The sequence below is a fragment of the Panthera leo genome, chromosome E1 (assembly GCF_018350215.1).
Source record: "Panthera leo isolate Ple1 chromosome E1, P.leo_Ple1_pat1.1, whole genome shotgun sequence".
Taxonomy (NCBI): Eukaryota; Metazoa; Chordata; class Mammalia; order Carnivora; family Felidae; genus Panthera; species Panthera leo.
In genome coordinates, this window is record NC_056692.1 from 20,152,717 (window position 1) to 20,173,026 (window position 20,310).

The 20,310-nt window shown below is 37.7% G+C and overlaps 1 protein-coding gene across 7 annotated transcripts; it reads left to right on the forward strand.

The window, feature by feature from the left end:
- The first annotated feature begins 2,986 nt into the window (after nt 1–2,986).
- Nucleotides 2,987–18,764, forward strand: ZNF207 (zinc finger protein 207). 7 transcript variants are annotated; one of them, XM_042916383.1, is made up of 13 exons: nt 2,987–3,169; nt 4,573–4,699; nt 8,736–8,874; nt 10,244–10,414; nt 10,540–10,615; nt 11,130–11,177; nt 12,242–12,312; nt 14,357–14,514; nt 15,671–15,763; nt 16,781–17,023; nt 17,623–17,782; nt 17,916–18,099; nt 18,317–18,764. In XM_042916383.1, the coding sequence occupies exons 1-12, from the start codon at nt 3,129–3,131 to the stop codon at nt 18,074–18,076; spliced, it is 1,488 nt and encodes a 495-aa protein (XP_042772317.1). In that variant the 5' UTR covers nt 2,987–3,128; the 3' UTR covers nt 18,077–18,099; nt 18,317–18,764. The 7 variants fall into 7 exon arrangements, with proteins under 7 accessions (XP_042772317.1, XP_042772316.1, XP_042772318.1 ...); XM_042916382.1 differs by lacking the exon at nt 18,317–18,764 and having other exon boundaries at nt 17,916–18,283; XM_042916384.1 differs by lacking the exon at nt 18,317–18,764 and having other exon boundaries at nt 10,247–10,414; nt 17,916–18,283.
- Nucleotides 18,765–20,310: the final 1,546 nt, after the last annotated feature.

The following is a 20,310-nucleotide window of genomic DNA, read 5'->3' on the forward strand; positions in this document are numbered from 1 at the left end:
CTCTGCAGGTGTGATTAAATTAAAGAACTTGAACTCATGGTTCATGAGTTCAAGCCCCACTTCAGGGTCTGTGCTGACAAAGCAGAGCCTACTTGGGATTCTCTCTCTCCTTCCCTCTCTGCCACTCATGCTCTCTCTCTCTCTCTTTAAAATGAATAAACTTTAAAAAATATTAAGGAACTTGAGGGGCACCTGGGTGGCTCAGTCGGTTGAGTGTCCAACTTCAACTCAGGTCATGATCTCGAGGTCCATGAATTCAAGCCCTGTGTTGGGCTCTGTGCTGACAGTTGGGAGCCTGGAGTCTGCTTCAGATTATGTCTCCCTCTCTCTGCCTCTCTCCTGCTTGCACTCTCTCTCTCTCTCTCAAAATTAAATAAGCATTTTAAAAAAATATTAAGGAACTTGAAATGGGAAGACTTTCTTGGATTATCCAAGTGGGCCCAGTGTAACCCACAAGTCTCTCCAAGAAGGAGGCAGGAAATCAGAGAGGAGAAGGCAATTGTGACATATAATGCAGAGACTGAAGTGATTTGGTAACCAAGGAATTTGGGCATCTACGAGAAGCTAGAAAAGGCAATAAATGATTCTCCCCTAAAGCTTTCAGAAAGAATACAGGCCTGCCAATTCATTTCAGAATTGAAATGAATTTTCAATTTTTTTTAATGTTTATTTATTTTTGTGAGAGAGAGAGAGCACAAGTGGGGAATGGGCAAAGAAAGGGAGAAAGAGAGAATCCTAAGCAGGCTCTGCACCGCTGGTACAGAGCCAGTTGCAGGGCTCAAGCCCACAAACTGTGAGATCATGACCTGAGTCGAAGTTGGATGCTTAATCCACTGAGCCACCCAGGCACCCCTCCATTTCAAACTTCTACCTCCAGAACTGCAATATAACAAATCTGTATTAAGTCACTAAATTTGTGGTGAATTTGTTATAGCAGCAGGAAGAAATACACGTGTACTAGAAGACTATGCAACTATCAAAAAGAATGAATTAGAATATGTGCACATATAGAAAGACAATCCAGTATTTAAGTTGTTGTCCTGGCACACACAACTGAAGGAGAAAAGGCATGCACACCGGGAGGGGCAGAATGTGACTACTGCCAAGAAAGTAATGCAGACAGGGTGATCTTACGGAATCTCATCGCTGGCTTCTTGACCATCTACAAACACAATCTGAGGACGTTAGTCTTTGCGAGTTGGTCTGTCAAGTGTCAACAGCAATAATCATATGAATACAGCATTTATACTTTAATAGTTGTCATTTAGTTAGCAGTAACCATGGGCCAGGTTATTTATCTGTTTTATTTCATTTATCCTTGACCGACTCTGTAACAGAGGGGTTTATCCTCACTTTATAGATGAGAAGAAAACTGAGGCTCAGTCAATGTAAGTGATCAATCTATAATCTTAACTGCTATTTTGTATTGTATTCTCCTGCTCGGGTCTTACAAACAACCCTACCAAAAGGGCTCTTATTATGTGATGCATGGAGGCCTTCATAATTTAGCCTGTAATACCCCCTCTGTCTTCATTTCCCATCACCCTCTCCTTGCTCACTCTGTCCTGGTCACATTTCCTGTGTGTCTCAAATATTTCAAACACCCCCCCCAGTGTAACAGTCTTTTAATTTTTTTTTTTTTTTTTTTTTAATGTTTATTTTTTATTTTTGAGACAGAGAGAGACAGAGCGTGAACAGGGGAGGGGCAGAGAGAGAGGGCGACACAGAATCCGAAACAGGCTCCAGGCTCTGAGCTGTCAGCACAGAGCCCGACGCGGGGCTCAAACTCACGGACCGTGAGATCATGACCTGAGCCGAAGTCGGACGCTTAACCGACCAAGCCACCCAGGCGCCCCTGTAACAGTCTTTTAATCTGCTCTTCTCTCCGTCTGGAGTGCCCCCAGATATTTGCATGGTTTTTTTTTTTTTTTTCTCCCTCGTTATTATTCGGTTTTCTGCACAAATGCAGCCTCCTGAGACAGAAAATGCCCTGTACAAAAAAACATCCCACACAAGTCTCTGCTGTCAAACCATCAGTCTCTACCGTGTCCCCTCATATTGTTTAGTTCTACTTCAGTGCAGTTATCACTCCCGACATGACGTACTTAGTGTTTCCTCTACTAGAGTGGCAGCTTGCTCACCGCTAAAAGCCACATTCTGAGGCACTGGGGGTTAGGGTTTACTAATTTTTCTTTGTGAGTGAAGTTCAGCCCGTAACAAAATCATGCGATCTGCGAATACGGTTTTACTTCTTCCTTTCCAGCCTGGATTCCCTTTTTTCTCCCTAGGATAGTCTCTTGCCACCAGCCCCATTACTATGAGTTCCGGTCCGAAAACCCCTGGTGTGTTTCAGGCGCTAAACCTCAAAGACTTGCACGTTTTGCTCCTTCAATGAGATCCTCTCTCCTCCACCTCCCTCGCTCCCATTAACTTTTCAGTTCAGAAAATCTTTCTTGACTCCCCCGTGGCCTCCAAGGCCCTGTTCGTGTGTTCCTCTTCTGTCCGCAGCCCCTTGTATTTCCCCCATCACAGCGCTGACCACACTGCCTCGTTTACTCATCTGTCACCAACCTGCAAGTCACCAGGCAGAGACTGCGACTTCTTTGACTTAGCAGGCAAATGCCCAACCCTTAGTACAGCAAGGATTAATCCGGGCAATGAAACAAAATTAAAAATTGAGCGTTCTCTCATTATTCTTTATTTGTAGTCTGCCCTTAATTACGCTGGCAATCTTCCCAGGTTTTTTTGTTTGTTTTTTTCCTTCAATTCGCGAGTGTATCGGTGCACCTCGGCCACCAGCTCCCTCACAAAGGAAACCGGAGGAATCAGCCAGCGCAAGCAAACAGGGCCGGGACACCTTAAACGGACAAGATGGCGGCCGCCCGTCAGCCGCCACGAGTCTCCACCCACTCAGGGAGGAGGTCTGCGTCATGTGACCCTTCCCTGCCTGGCTCCGCCTCCGGCCGCAGTGCCTGACGGGAGCAGAGCGGCGAACGAGGGCGTCGGCCATTTTGTGTCTGTTTCCTGTGGGACGCGGTGGTGGCCGTTGGGTCGGAAGAGTGAGCGATTTTTGCCTCGTTTTTCCTGTTAGTTTTCTCCCCCTTTCACTTTGTCGGTAGAGCGCAGTTATGGGTCGCAAGAAGAAGAAGCAGCTGAAGCCGTGGTGCTGATATCCTTTGTGGGTTTGAAGTCGAGGCCGAGCGGGGGCGCCGGTTGGTGGTGACTGGGACTGGGAGGCCTTGCTTTGGCCTGTGGCAGAGAGTGTCTGGGATGTAGGCCTCGAGGTGGGTGGCTTGGTGGCTGGAGCCGGATCTGGGAAGGTTTCGTGGGAACTGAATTCCCTAGGGCGAGAGGCTCTGGCAGTTGTGGATCGTGGGACTCCGTGACTCAGGAGGTTCTTGCTTCGGTGCGAGCGTTGACCTAACCGCTGGGAGGCGGCTTGGACCCCTCCACCAAGGACAGTGTCCCCTAAGGATATTCTGCCACATTCTGTTGTTTTGGTGACGATTCAACAAAGGGACTTTCTTCGAGTATAATACGCTGATTGACTCTGGAGGATTAGGGGAGAGCTTCCGGAGTGTGTCACCCACTTTTTCCGTTTAATTGGGGAATCGGTGGTTTAGGGAAGGCTTGTGTTAGTCAACCATGGTTTCTTTCTTTCTTTCTTTTTTTTTTTTTTTTTTTTTGGCCGGGGGTGGAGTGGGGTGGGGGAGAACTAGCTTCCGCGTCTCACCCGCTGGCGCCTTAATCTTCAAGAAGCGTAAAGGGTGGAGTTTCTTGTGTCTATCACCCAGCTTCGTAAGACTGGAAAAAAAAAAATGCTTTTTATTTTTTAGTAAAACGTGGCGTCTTTTTAATACTTTTTTCGGGAAGGGCTAATACCGTTTACGTTAAAATTGATTTACTTCTGTCTCGTATCTAAAAACGGTTACGGAACTGCATTTGTTTATATAATGGTTGAAAAACGGTCACGAATTTCTTTAATGAGCTTTTAGGAAAGTCTGCCCAGTGAGAGAAAATTTCTCAGTTTTTATTAACGTAACTTATCTGTGAGTTTAGATACATGCCATGGCAACATATTCGTAAGAAGTTGCAAACAACTTTGTGGATTATTCATACGAAATTGTGTCATTCTTACTCACTGTGAGTTTATTCTTGGATCTAAATAAAATAGATATTCCTGAATTCCATAGGTTAGGTAGATTTTTAACATTTTGATTATTTTGTTTTCTAGTTAATGAGTTCTGTTTTGAAATCCATTCTTGACATAAACTTGGGGATTTTTTGACATTGAACTGTCCAGTCCACAGCGTGCATTTGTAAATTTTGAAATATTGAACAGAAGTTATTTTACTTAAATCTTTGTAAAATGCGGGGATTTTACAGTAATCTTGCTGATTACTGAGATGTGTTCATTTACAGATGGTGAGAGATTATGGCCATAAAGTACCTTCTTGGTTTTAACTGCTCTCATGTTTTAATGTTCCTCTTCCTAGTCTTTTAATATGACAGGTTTTTTTTAATAGGCAGTGTCATTTTGTGCTATTTTTGTACCTTAACAATATTGATCAGGTATTGTAATAGAGATTTTGATGATGAGAAGATCCTTATACAGCACCAAAAAGCAAAACATTTTAAATGCCATATATGTCATAAGAAATTGTACACAGGACCTGGCTTAGCTATTCATTGCATGCAGGTAAGGATTTTTTTTCTGTCTTTAACTTTTAACCCCTTGTGTGGAAACAACATGAAAAAAAATTAATTTATTTTAACAGTTGTAGGGTTTTGTTTATTGTGAAAGATTAGATATGGTCAGCTTAAAAAAAAAAAACCTGTTTTTTGGCCATTAAGTTAAATAATTGATTTTTTTTTTTTTTATGTTTGAAGAAAACTTATGTTCATAGTGTTTATCTTTAAGTTATTAATAATATTTTTTATTTTAGACTGGGGACAAGTTGAGGTCCCAGAGTATCTCCTCAGTTACTTGAGTTAGAGAACAAAGATCAGTGATTTAAATTTTGTGGTCTGACCAGTTCTAATCCCATGAGAATAATACATAATTAGCTACCATTACTCTCTGCCATTGAAGGATTTGTTACAATTTCTTGCCTGAGGATAGGCTTACTTCAGTTATTATTCCTTGGACCTCTTTTGGAAAGGTAATGTGTTTCATTTAATGATGTCTGGGTTTCTTGAGCTTTTCACTACTTAGGTAGGGAGAGCTTTGCAATTTATGTTTTTAAGGATCTAATAAGTGCCTTTATGTCTTATTCAACATTATTTCTTCTACTTTGGCCAGTCCTAGTGCTACCTGAATTTTGGCCTAATTGGACCCTAGAGAGAGATGAGATGAGCAAATCCCTATTTATTGGAAACTACTGTTGGTAGGAGGCGGGGAGGTAAATTAAAATAAGATGTTGTTTCCCCTAGTTAAAAAATAAGTTTACTTAAAAAAACAAGTTTATATAGATCCTCTTCAGTTATGTCACTGTAATAATAACTTAATACCCATTCAGAAATATTTTAGGGCCTGCTATGTGCTAGACCCATAACTTTCCACTGTGGCAATCACTAGTTACATGTGACTACTTAAAAGAAAATTTTAAAATTAAAAATTACAAATTTAATTTCTCCACATTGTAACCACATTTCCAATGCTCAGTCACATGTGGCTGGTGGATGACTTGTATTGGATAGTACTGATACAGAAAGAATATTACAATTTATCACAAAAGATTTCTGTGAGACAGCATTGTGCTAAGACAAGTGTTTTAGGCACTAGGTGTACAGCAGTGAAGGAAACAGTCACCATCATGGAGTTTAGATTTGTATTGTGGAAGAAAACACTGCAGTATTTAGTTTGCCTTTTCACGATAAGTGATAGAGAAAGCTAAAACTAGGTAAGAGGCATAGGTAGGGCCACAAGATAGGAAAGACCTGAATGAGAAGCTGACATCTGAACAGATCTGAACGGAAATGAGAGAGAGCTTCCAGAGAACAGCAGATGAAAGACCCTGACATACAGGAGCATTCTTCTATATTGAAAAAGAAAGGGTAGCAATGTGCTTTATACAGAAGGGTTTACTTATTATAGGCCATTTTCTTTCATTCTGAATGAAATGCAAGGTTGAGTAGAGAGAGGTGTAGCATATTCTGGTACCTTTTCTTTCTTTCTTTTTTTTTTTTTAAATAAGGATTCTCCTGGCTATAGAGTTGCAAATAGACAGATAGCAGAATGCAGTGAGAACACTTAGGATGACTGGAGTATTCCAGGCAAGAGGTGATGGTGACAGAGACCAGAATTTGCTGATAGGTTTAGATGCAGAGTATAAGAAAGTGAGGAGTTGCAGATTGATCTGAAGGTTTTTGGCCTGAGGACTGTGAGAAATGAGTTATCGTATACTAAAATGTTGAAAGCTGCAGGAAGACTAGGCTTAGAGATGAGGATGTCACGATTGTGTTGTGTTGTTAATTTTGAGACAGTCTGTTGACTATCCAGTTGGAAATGTCATATAAACAATTGTATCTGTGAGTCTGGACTTCAGAGAGGTTGGAGCTGGAGGTAGAAATTTGGAAGGATGCTGTGGTGAGCATAGCTATTTTAATCCATGATACTAGATGTCGTTTCCTATTAGAGGGTAGAATATAGATCTAGAATAGGTGCAGGGACTCCAGCTTGGGCCACTCACAGCACTTAAAGGTTAGAAGATTAAAAGAAACCATTCAAGGACATTGAAAAGGTAGGAAATCTAAGAGAGTAGTGCCCTGGAAACCAAATGAGATGATTAAAGGAGTTACTTAACAGAGTCAAATGCTGGTGGTAGGTCTAGGAAGATGAGGACAGAGATTGGATTTAATCAAAGTGGAGGTCATTGGTCACTTGCCAAGAGTGATTTCCTAGAGTGATGAGGATGAAAGCCTAATTGGAGTACTCTCAAGAGAAAATGAGAAAGTAGAGGCACTGTTTCAAGAAGTTGTACTATAGAGAAGAACAGAGAAATGGAATGGAACTGGAAGGAGATCAGTTGAGAAACTATTTTAGTGACATTGTTGATTGACCAAGTGCTTTTTTTTTATGGTTTTAGTGTAATTTCACAGCAACCTGTGAAATGGGCCTGGCAGTTAAATCAGACACATCCTCCAATTTTATAGGTAATAAACTTAGGACATTAGTAATTTAGATGGTTCACATCAGTGCTTGCTCCACCTATCTTTTCAACCAAGATCATCATCATTTCTACTAGGCAAGGTTGTAAGAAGTCTAATTCTGGCTAGGATATTGTGAGGTAGTTAAGTAAATCATGTTATTTTTCTTCTTTTTCCAATAGCTTTTGATTAGTATATTCTTGCCCTTATCATTTAGAAATAGAATAGTTCATGTGTATGAATACAATTTTATTACTTTGAGGAACATAGGAGTTCCTTCATCAGCATTTGTCAAGAACAGTAACATGCCAAAAAACCGGCGTGATTAAGTCCCTTGTTGAGAAGCTTTGTTCATGGATCTTTTAATCACAATAAGGAACAATGGTTAAAGATCAATCAAAAATTAAGATAATTTCTCAATTTGATTTGCATGTCTCTGTTTAAAGTCTTTGAGTCTTCTTAAGAAGAAAACAGTTTTCTTTACTTTTCTGTTCTTGCATGAAAATGTTTTGGGAGGAAAGAGAAATTGAGTATGAGACAAATATGTCCCCTAAAGCAGTGGTTCTCAAGCTTGGGCATGCCTCAGGATCACCTGCAGGGCATGTTAAAACAAATTGCTAGTCTTAACCAAGAGTTTCTGGCGGAGGGGGTGGGGGGCCCCTGAGAATTTGCATTTGTAATGAGCTTTCAGGTGATGCTGATAGTCTAGGCAAAATACTTTGACATTTTTTTAGCCTAAGTTAAGGCAAGTTGCTGAAGAAACCAAGACTGACAGGAATTTTACCATATTGGCAGAAGTTACCCATGTTTGAGGGTTAGAAACATTTGATCTAGCAAAAACCATTAGTAAAAAAAATCGTAGGTTTCCAGTGTTTTATAATAAAATCTCTTTCTCTTTGTAATCTGTCAAATTTAGTGTAATGACAGGATCACTGCTGTGGCAGTGTTAAGTGCCTCAGGTAACGCATTAGTTCTGGATATGCTAATTATAAGTGCCACTTTTGCAATTTGTAACTACCAGCTTGTCTCAAGATCAATCTTGGAAATTTTATGTTAATTCTTCATATAGTAAGAACTTTCATAAGCTGTGCTTAAGTCAGACTTGAACCTTCTCTCATTTGAGTGGGACTGCCAGTTCATTGCTGATAATTCAAGCAAGCAAGATTACATGGTAAACTTAATGTTTATTGAGTCCTTACTATGCGTTAGACATCCTGCCAAGTGCTTTCTGTACTCACTGTTTCATTTAACATATATAATTTAATACCTGTAACGTAAGAGGTATTAAATAGTTTCATATATTTACTTACGTAATTATATAAACTATATGATTTAATGCATTTATTCCTAAAAATGATGCTAGATGTTAGGTAGTGTATATAGGTTGGATAATCTTAAATCAGAGGATTTGCGTAGTCTCACATACCTAGTAAGTAAGCAACAAAACTGGGGATTGAATCCGGATAGTCTCACTATAGAACAAGTTATTCTTAATGATTATACTAAGTGTTCTCTGAGTAATTTCAGATTGCTCTTAAAGGACTTTATGAGACACTTTATCTAATGGAAGTTTGTTTTAATGTTAGGTGCATAAAGAGACAATAGATGCTGTACCAAATGCAATACCTGGGAGAACAGACATAGAATTGGAAATATATGGTATGGAAGGTATTCCAGAAAAAGACATGGATGAAAGAAGACGACTTCTTGAACAGAAAACGCAAGGTAAACGTTAGGATGTGTGCTTTTTCTTAACACAGCTTTACTAATGAGAGTATTACTACTACTTTGAGGTATAAATTTAATAGTGGATGTTATTCAAAATTCCAATTTTGAGGGTTTTTTTTTTTAATACTTATTTGAGAGAGCAAGCATGTGCGTGAGTGGGGGAGTGGCAGAGAGAACTCAATAACTGAGATGATGGTCTGAGTTGAAATCAAGAGATGCTTAACTGACTTAGCCACCAGCACTCTTTTTTTTTTCAAGTTTATTTTGAGAACAATGGAGACAACACAAGTGGGGTCGGGGAAGAGAGGGAATCCTTAGCGGGTTGCACGCTGTCAGCGCAGAGCCCCATGTGTGGCTTGAATCCATGAAACTGAGATCATGTTCTGAGCCAAAATCAAGATTCATACGTTCAGCCGACTAAGCACCCCAAGCATCCCGAGTTTTATTGTTTCTTATGTCTTAATGTTTGGAGTTGTATATTTGATTTGTATATATGTAATATCACATGGATTATTCCAAACACTTTATTATAATATAGTTTTGTTCATAACTGCATTCCAAGTGGAATTAGCAAGTGTTGAGGTTTCTGAAAATGAAGGTAGCTTGTTTTGATTTGATTATATAACCACTAATAGTAAATTTTTTGGTAATGCTGTTACTTGACTTGGAATTTACAATCACTTATTATCCAGATGGTAGAAGTTATTAATCAATTATGAAAAAAAAATTTTTTTTAAAGTAAGCTCTACACCCAACGTAAAGCTTGCACTGAGATCAAGAGTTAAATGCTCTATTGACTGAGCAAGCCAAGTGCCCTGAAGGTTTTTGTTTTTGAAAGCATTGTAGAAAGGTCAGACCTCTTTGTCATAGTTTACCTTTTGAGATGGAATAGAAAGCTGTTTTGTTTTTGTTTTTCAAAAAAAATGAGGAAAATTATTTAAAGTTTATTTCTTTTGAGAAAGAGAGCACAAGCAGGGGAGGGGTACGGGAGGAGGGACAAGAGAGAATTTCAAGCAGGCTCTGCACCATGAGCATGGAGCCCATTGTGGGGCTCGATCTCCCGAACTCCCAAGATTATGACCTGAGGTGAAGTTGTATGCTTAACTAAGCCACCCAGGTGCCCCATAGGAAAATTATTTTTTACCTGTCAGAATAGGGAAAGGATGTTAACCTTTTTGCTTAATAGAGATTGAAAACACATTTGAAGAGTAAAAAGAATAATATTGACTGAATTTCTTTGCAAGAAAAATCTCATGAGCTAATTACAGTGAAATAACTTTTTTTGATGTTTGAATGTCTTAAGCTTGCTTAGTTTTTTTTTTTTTTTTTTTACTTCATGGGAAAAATTAATTAAAACTTTTGTTAGCAGAGAGTCAAAAAAAGAAGCAACAAGATGATTCTGATGAATATGATGATGATGACTCTGCAGCTTCAACTTCATTTCAGCCACAGCCTGTTCAACCTCAGCAAGGTTATATCCCCCCAATGGCACAGCCAGGACTGCCGCCAGTCCCGGGAGCACCAGGAATGCCTCCAGGTATCACATAAGGGTTACGATTTAACATTCTTAGGACTTTGTTGATATGGTATAGAAGTATTAAAATTTTTCTCTTAACCCTTTAATATTTGTGACTTTTTTGTTGGTGAAATTTTTATTTATAGGCATACCTCCATTAATGCCGGGTGTTCCTCCTCTGATGCCAGGAATGCCACCAGTTATGCCAGGCATGCCACCTGGGTAAGAAAACTTTTAATTGACTTGTGGGCTTGTGCCTAGTAATAATCTTTTCAACTTGGGTGTTACATGAATTGTAAAATGTTACTTTGCCTTTTTTCTTTTTCTTTTTTTTTTTCTTAAAGGTATGGGCTCCCTAAACTTAAACTTGTCTAAAAAGGGGTCTACCAATAAATTTAAGGAATATAAATTTACCTCTGAGGAGAATAGATTTTTGGGTTTTAGGATGTGTGTAGGCAGCCATCTACTTCAATTGCCTCTGATGTAATTAAAGTAGTTGGTTGTAGATTTGTGTTTCTGAGATTCAGAACTGTCCATGACACTTTGTAGTTGTGACAAGAAGCAAACTCTGTAAATGATGTATTTGTCAAATCATCAAGAACTAAAATGAATATGAGGTGCTCGTGCCTATCACTTTTACTTAAAAAATTGTTGGATGTGAGAGGTATACAATACACTTTCCCACTGTATTTTGAAAATCACAGTTAGATTTTGATTTTGTCATACATTTTCACAGATTGCATCATCAGAGAAAATACACCCAGTCATTTTGCGGTGAAAACATGTAAGCATCTCATTCATAATGTAATTCAGGAGGTATAATCATAATGTCATTTTTTTTGTGTGTTTAATGGTATCTATTCAGTTGACTTCAGAAATTTTCTAACCTTCCTCACTAAAACTTCTAGAATGTGCAAGCTGGTTGACACAAGTCTTAATGGAGGGGAAAAAAAAAAGACATTTGTGAGGAACTAGTAATAAATAGACCCATATAAATAAAGCATTTTCTAAACGTGCAGCTGTTTTTCGCCAGACTGCTAAAGTAATGGAATTTAGTAAAAAGTGTTGATATTTAAGAAAGAATAGATACTCTTTTGCCAAATTAACATGCGTTATTATAGAAGGTAATTCGGTTTTCTTGTAATGAAATCTATATATAGAAGTTAATTTTCTAATAAAGTCCTCAATTAAGAATTCACAAACTTGTAAATGTTTTAAGTGAATGGACACTGGTATTTGAAGGTGAGCTCTTTTAGGGGAAGGAAAATAAATATGGGTTATGTTTTTAGTCATGGTTTAGTGTTAGGTGGCCGTTAGAAATTAGGCAATTGTGTGAGGTTACTTTTGACTGTCATTAATTTTGGTGGTAGTTTTTTTGTAACCCTCCTCCCAAGAATCTTTACTCCACAGTGTATATTCAATATTTTCTTTTTGAAAAATATAATGACTCTAAAATAATTTTTCTTTTTTATTTATATTCTGTATGGGTATTTTCCAAATGAGACCAAAGGTGATTATGATTTCAAATTACACATATTTTAGATGAGGCCTCTTGTCTGTATTGAGGGTATAATTGTTCGTAGTGACCTTAAATGTATGAAAATGTTTTGTAAAAGAGACTGGTTTTTCCCCCTTACTTTACTGATAAACCCAAGAGGTTTGATGGTTTTTAGAAGACTTACTTTGATAGAATTGTTCTAGTGTTGTGTGTTCTTTCAGCTTGAATTTCAATATTAGGGGTCAAATTCAAGTCTTTTATCTATTGTTTCAGGCTTTAGCCAAAATGTTTTCTAATAGTTTATACTGTTGATTAACTTGGTTTGTTTCTTGAAATTTGCTTTCTAATAGAATGATGCCAATGGGTGGAATGATGCCACCTGGACCAGGAATACCACCTCTGATGCCTGGTATGCCACCAGGTATGAAACGTTAGACAATAACCTTTTTACTAGGACTGGCATGCTTTATTCTTAAGTATTGTGGACAGTAGGTTTGTGGACGTTGGTGCAGTTTTAATATTAAAATTTAGTTCTTTTTTAAATTGATTGGACAAGTGTTAGAATGGATGCTTTTTTTTGAGTTTTGAAATAGTAAACAGGTTTCAAAGCAATCAGAAATGAGTCACAGAACCTATACACCGAAGCTCATATACCTAACAGGGGTTTTATTTGTTAGGAATTTTTTAGATAAGTAACGGAGAGTCTTAGAAAATAATAGGGAACCGTAACAAACTGTATTAAACAATATAGGCATTTATGGCCTCCCTCAATGAAAAGTGGTGGATTCAGTGGCTGGGGATCTCAAGAACCCATGTGTTTAAAATTTTCTCCTTTGCCAACTTGAGCTTTTCTCCCTGGGACATGTTGCTCAGTTGTTACAAGATAACTCAGGCAAGAAAGGGTGTCAACAGCAGTGTTTTAAGTTTATTTATTTTGAGAGAGAGTGCACGTGTGCACACATAAGCCAGGAAGGGACAGGGAGAGAGGGAGAGAAAAGCCCAAGCAGGCTCTGCATTGTCTGCACAGAGCTCGATGTAGGGCTCCATCACATGCCTGTGAGATGATATGAGCCGAAATCAAAAGTCGAATGCTAAACTGACTGAGCCACCCAGGCACCCCACCTTTTTGTCATTAGGCAGCAAAGTAACTCTCCCAGAAGCTCCTTAGCCTCTTACAGTTGACCAGAAACAGGGCTAATGGACCCTTTAGCTGAAACGGAGCCTGTGTTAAGAACTATCTTGACTCTATCCTATAATGTGGGGAACCAAATTTCATTAGCCAAGTAGGTGTGCCACACAGGCCTTCATTAGGCTTTCTCAATTGGTTGCTTTTTTTTTTTGTATGTAATCCTAGCAAGTTTGGTGTGCAGTCCATAGCAGATTAAGAAGTATTCAAGTGATAGTTGACGTAAAAGTAACAGGATAAATGAGGCAGCGGCAAAATGTGCATCATTGCCAGGACAGGCATTAATTTATAGGCAATAGCTCCACATGTGTTCTGAGAGAATTTTAGGCATTTAAAGGAATGTAGAATAATAACCAATGTTCAGTTGATAATGTGAAGTTAGTAAAAGTTTTTAAGTTATGTTGAGGAACTTTGAAGAACGTACTAGTAATGGATTTTTCGGAAAATTTACTTGAACTGCTTTAAAGGAGGAATGCCTGGCTGGCTCAGTCAGTAGAGCGTGTGACTTTTCACCTCAGGGTTGTAATTTTGAGCCCCATGTTGGGTTTAGAGATGACATAAAAATCTTTTTTTTTTTTTTTTTTTTAAATTTTTTTTTTTTTTTCAACGTTTTTTATTTATTTTGGGACAGAGAGAGACAGAGCATGAACGGGGGAGGGTCAGAGAGAGAGGGAGACACAGAATCGGAAACAGGCTCCAGGCTCCGAGCCATCAGCCCAGAGCCTGACGCGGGGCTCGAACTCATGGACCGCGAGATCGTGACCTGGCTGAAGTCGGACGCTTAACCGACTGCGCCACCCAGGCGCCCCTGACATAAAAATCTTTTAAAGTGTTTGCAAGAATAAGTTTCCTGAAAAAAAATTTATGGGTATATGACCTATCAAAAGTTTTTACAAAAATTTGAATTGAATTCGAGTTTAGAGAACATCCAGCTGTTGGATGATTGTAATAGTTCTCTTACGTGTTTCACAAGGTTTGCTAAATCAGGAAGATTAGTAACTTACTTTCTACTTTTCCTATATAAGGAGTCTCTAGTGGTGTCTTTCACTTTCCAAAATTCTGAAGAGATACAAAGGAATAGAAAGGTTGAGGCAAGATTGTTCCAAGGAACAAATGCCTAAGATATTTGGACTTCATTGAATTGAGCAGTTCATCAGTAACTTTGTAGTGTAGAATTGTTTTTTAACATGGTATATTTTAACAAGAAAGTCTTGGGAAAATACTTTTTCTGAATTAAAAGTTTCAACAGCTCCCTTTCCCCAATATTTCGTCTTTACAGGTATGCCCCCTCCTGTTCCCCGTCCAGGAATTCCTCCAATGACTCAAGCACAGGCTGTTTCAGCGCCAGGCATTCTTAATAGACCACCTGCACCGACAGCAACAGTTCCTGCTCCACAGCCTCCAGTTACTAAGCCTCTTTTCCCCAGTGCTGGACAGGTAAGGTGAAATTTCTGAAAAGGAGTGCACTTGTATTTAAAGGTAAAGTGTAGTTGTTTATAGAAATCCTTTAAATCGTCATAGGTCAATTTTTTGTTGATAATCCTTTTCATACAATTTATTAAATACAAAGAAGTGTCCTACTCTCTTCCATGTTTGCACACATTGATTTCTTCTAGTCAAAAAAAGATTGGCTGGAACCCAATAGTGTAGTATGTTTTTTTTGTTTTCATAGCTGTGAATTCTGGTCATTCTTAGCTTTAGTTAGGAATGAAAGTTTAATTTCTGGGGACTTAAATACATAATAGTGTTTAGAGGTCCTCCTTCACATCTTGAACTATGAATGGAATGAAATCAAAGGCAAAGGTGAAAATCCTAAGACCTTAGCAAATCATTCGTTGGACTCTAATGTAGAACAATGACGAAACACAATGCTGCACTTTTGCAGGAAGGCATCGTTTGACCTAGTTAGACTTCTCTTTCCTACTGGCCTTGTCTATGTTCAGAACTCAGAAGCTAAAGATGCTTTTGTTATATATAGTAACTGTATAATGGTGGTTATTTTTGGGCTTTTCCCCCAAGTTGTATTCAAAATTAAGCAGATGTAATCGATTCAGAATTAAGGTCGGGATGTATGTTCTTGTTTTGTTCTTTTCACTTTAACGTTATCCCATAGAGGTTTTCTTTTCTCAGTTTTTTTGTTTGTAGTTGCTAAGTTAAAAGTATTACTTTTTAAGTCCCCTTTAAACACATTAACTACGTTTTTGAGGTGGGTGGGGATTTTGTTTATTGAGAGATGTCAAACTTTTAGCAAAAATCATTCAATTGGATTGAAGTGTCAGTAACGCATCTTTAGTCTCAGTTGAAGGTATCATTTTTGAAATATCACAGTGCAAAACACATCCAGTTTTAGAAAAGAAACTGGTTAATGACTAGGTTTATTGGTGTAGAATTTAAAAAATTTTATGAGGCTCATACTGTCACTTTGTTTATTGTAAATGCATTAACTGCCTGCCTCTTAAAATAAATCTGATTTGATTGCATTATATTTTGCGTTTATAAAAATGCAATCTATACTAAAAAAAGTCTACCACATGGCTTATTTTCACCCATTTGTTTGGAGACTTTTCATTGTTTCCTTTCTTTTATGCTACAGATGGGGACACCTGTAACAAGCTCAAGTACAGCTTCATCCAATTCAGAAAGTCTGTCTGCATCTTCTAAAGCTCTGTTTCCTAGCACAGCACAAGTACGCAGGAAGTTGCAGTTTAAAATTGTTAAAATGGCTTTATAAACTTAACCCTTTGGACCCTACTTTAAAACTAAATCTTTTCTGAAAAATATACTATATTTAATTTTTTTTTTAAGTAAAGTTAATGGAATAAAAATCAATGGTATTTGAAAATTTGAACTCGTACCAATAGAAAAAAATGTACCCCAAACTCCTATGGTTCTAAAGGGTTAAAAGCATGTAAGCAGTAAATGCATTATAGTGGCCAATGGTTAGCCTGATGCATGATTAAGCTTTTTTGATTTATGCTGTTTAATCTAATGCATCACATACAATGTAAGGAAATTTAGTACTCTGCGTTTGGTTCTAAAGTTGGCCTACTCTTCATATTTCAGTTGTTTGGTATTTTGAAAAGTAACCTATTTACTACTGGTAACTTTATGTTTAAAAGTTCCTACTAAACCCTTTTGTCAGTGATAATCATGTAGCCGTTGTTAAGTGGGAGGACATTGTATTATCTATATAAAGAAAATTTCTGAAGGACATTTTTTAATATGTCCTCACTGATGGAGTTTATGTTATGCTTGGTAATTGAAATTTATCCAAGCATTTGTATTCTGTAATTTCTGAACTTTTTTGTTTTGAACTGCTTGGTAGATTGATTAAACAACTAATTTAGAATAGTAACAATAGAGCATAACTATTGTGATACAGTGTGTTTCATCAGCCTGAAAAAAATACACAGCTTTGTAAAGCAAATAAACTTTGGTGAGAAGGTAGATAAACTCTTAGAAGTTACATATGCAGTCTTTATTTCTGCTGCTGAGTTTTGGATGTGACTTTGACCCAGCATCTTTAGATATTCTTACATATTATCTTGATTTTTGTGGAGTTTTTATCATGTTAACTTTGTTTTAATTTCATTTAAAGTTTGGTCCTTTATCGAATGTTGGTGTCTCACTTTTAGGTTAATTATAGTAGATATACTCACTTTTGGGTTTTGAAGTTTCGTTAATGAAAGATTGTGTTTTACAGGCTCAGGCAGCTGTCCAAGGACCTGTTGGTACAGATTTCAAGCCTTTAAATAGTACCCCTGCAACAACTACAGAACCCCCAAAGCCTACATTCCCTGCTTATACACAGTCTACAGCTTCAACCACTAGTACAACAAATAGCACTGCAGCTAAACCAGCAGCTTCAATAACAAGTAAGCCTGCTACACTTACAACAACCAGTGCAACCAGTAAGTTGATCCATCCAGATGAGGATATATCACTGGTAAGTTTTTCACATACAGGTTTTTACTAGCATAATTTGAATACTGTTGTAGCATCTCATCCTCCTCTTGAGAAGTGTTAATTTGTACACTGATGGTCTTATAATCTGATTTAATGCTTACACTGTGGTTTTTATCATTCTGATTTCTAAGAACCACAGAATAAATACTGCATGCGTGTGTTTTGATTTTAGACACACTCCTCCTACTCCCAGACTGTTTCTTAAAGAAGACACTAATTTGGGTTCTTGCTGTCAAAAATCATATTAGTTAACATAAATTTGTAAATTAAACAAGGGTGAGAGGTAGAATCTACAGATCCTTTGAAACTTACCTACCTTTCTCACTAGACCCTTTCTTGCTGAGGCAGGTGTATATTTCCTGGAAAGTTATTAGCCATTCTTCAAATATAAAAAATAGGTGAGGTTTTCTTGAGGCATTGAGATTTTAAGTAGTCAGTCTGGTTTGTGGAGCGAAAGTAATGGTTGACAAGGGTACATTTGTTAAAGGTTACTGTGTAAGATTTTAAATGTTTGCCTTTTATGCTTAATGATTCTCTCTGCATTCAAGTGTTTAACATTGTGTTCATTTTTATTCATAGGAAGAGAGAAGGGCACAGTTACCTAAATACCAACGTAATCTTCCTCGACCAGGACAGGCTCCCATTGGTAATCCACCAGTTGGACCTATTGGAGGTATGATGCCACCACAGCCAGGCATCCCACAGCAACAAGGAATGAGACCCCCAATGCCGCCTCATGGTATTTCTTTTTATGTTTATTTAGTGGATTTTCTGAGTATACACATAAATTTATCTTCAAAATACATTGCATTTAAAAGTACAGTGCACAGACCAACTCAATCTATTTTTTGTGTTTTAAATGTGTTTTTTAGGTCAGTATGGTGGTCATCATCAAGGCATGCCAGGTTACCTTCCTGGTGCTATGCCACCGTATGGGCAGGGACCGCCAATGGTACCCCCTTACCAAGGTGGGCCTCCTCGACCTCCGATGGGAATGAGACCTCCTGTAATGTCGCAAGGTGGCCGTTACTGATCTTACTTCATCCAATCTAATAGGTTTGGAGATTAAACCTTTTCTCAACTTGTGCTGTTTATATAGCCAAGCTTCCGTCAATAAGGCTTCATTGTGACTTTAACAAACATTATCTTCCCACATACCAGGAACTATTGGACATTTATTTTACATGGGAAAAATTATTTGGAATAATAAAGCAGGAACTTTTCCTGAAGTTGCAATTTATACTGTATGGCTTCTTTTTCATGTTTCATCTAGGTTTTTAGAAGTGAAGTATAGTAAATTTGGTTCGTTATATTGTGAAGGCGCTGGAATTACATGAACATACCACCTTAATAAAGGCAAGTTCTGTAAGCTTACATTGCTATTTGTAAAGTTATGCCTTCACAGCATTTCAGATGCTGTTGGACTTCATGTCCCCAACCTAGCTTGGTGAGGGCTGTAACTGTTTCCGAGACCTGTACATTGGAAGTCTGAATGTATAACAATATTTAATGTATTTAGAGTTCCTCATGTTGCAGGGTTTAAGAAATCTGACCCACCAAGGTCATGTGACTTTTCTGTACTGTTAAACTTCATTGTAATAAAATGAGAGAAAAACTTACGCCTTTTTATTCATAACCCAGCTGTGGACCACTGCCTGAAAGGTTTGTACAGATGCATGCCACAGTAGATGTCCACAAAATAAAATTCATAGTTACCAATACAGTTTTGATACATCATTGGATTCTGTCTTTGAATTGTAGGCTGTTCCTTAGCTGCATGTTTTAAACTGGACAGTATGTATAGACTTGTATGTTAGTGCTTAAGTTGACAGAAAAACTTAGTTACATACGAGCCATTACATAGTGAGTATGAAATCTTTATATTGTGTCACCTTTCCATGCCCTTGGTGTCACTACATGTTAGATGTCCTAGATCTTTAAAACGTAACTTTAGTGTGCCCTCTTTCCTGCTGATGAGGTTTAGAGCCTAGTGCCAGACCCATTCGTTTCCTTCTGATTATTTTTGAGACTGCAGTACTGTGTGGACCTCAGAAGCTTTTCAGGTGCAAACTTCTAGAAGCTTAGGTGCATGCAGTTAAGAGTTTTTTGTGTTTGTTTTGTTTTGTTTTGTTTTTTACTGTTAACAGATTGGAATCTTTTCTAAGTGTAATGCCAGATCTAAATGTGCCTCTGTTAGGATGGTTAACAGATGGATACAAAATTTTTTATTATGTTCCTGGAAAATTACATTATTTCTTTGATTAGATGGTTATCTTCTGTTATTTAGCCTAAATGGCTTCCCTATTAACCTTTTCATCTTGGAAATTTGAACGTTACTATGTCCTGTGAAGAACTTTTTTGTAGAGGTGACTGCTATTCATATCTTGTATTGCACGTCTCGTACAGTAATACCTCTTGTTGACTTTTTGGCATCCATTTTTAAAAATCTTTTGCAAGGCAGTTTCGTGGTTATTTAAAGTATCAAGTGATCTGTACAAAGCATAATTATTAATACGATGAACTCAAGTTGAGTTTTTCTCAACCTAAAGTTAAGACTTAAAATGGTGATAAGTCTTTATAACCTATATATGAACGTATAGATATGACCCGAAATCAGAGTTTTTGTCTTTGAAAAAAAGTTTTAACCTTGTAGGAAGATGTTGAAAACTGTTTTAATCATAAGAGTCTGTATTTAAGTGACAACTAGAAGAGATTGATTTAAACAAAACCTACAAATATCTACAAAGCTGAGTGCTAATTTAAATCACACATTTTGCTCCAGTGAAATGTTTTATAGCTTTTTTCTTATGATACCATTGAGGTTCAAAAATTCATAGCTTGAAAAGGCAACGTCCATGTATCACCGAGAATGCATTTGTTCCGTCTGCCAGCAGCGAAGCCCCATACTTTTTCTCTCACCTGCCTACTAAGTAGTTGTGGGATTAATACATATTTCTTAGATTTGGCAGCACGTTTATCATACTGCCAAAGAAGAACCTGTGTTGAAAATTTGTAAGGTAAAAAGGGCATGATTAAATTTAGAATGATTAAATAGGAAATGTTTTCCCAAACCACGTCTCAAGCATTTCATGTACAGGTTTATCAGCAAAATACAAATGGGTTAGTAATGTTTCAGAACTTTTACAAAGTTTTATTTACATTTAATGCAAAGATGATATATTTTATGCCAAGGTTTGTTGCTTTCTGAAGACTGAAGGGAGAAGATACCAGTACTTTTAAATAAGTGGTAGAATTTTAATTAAAAGT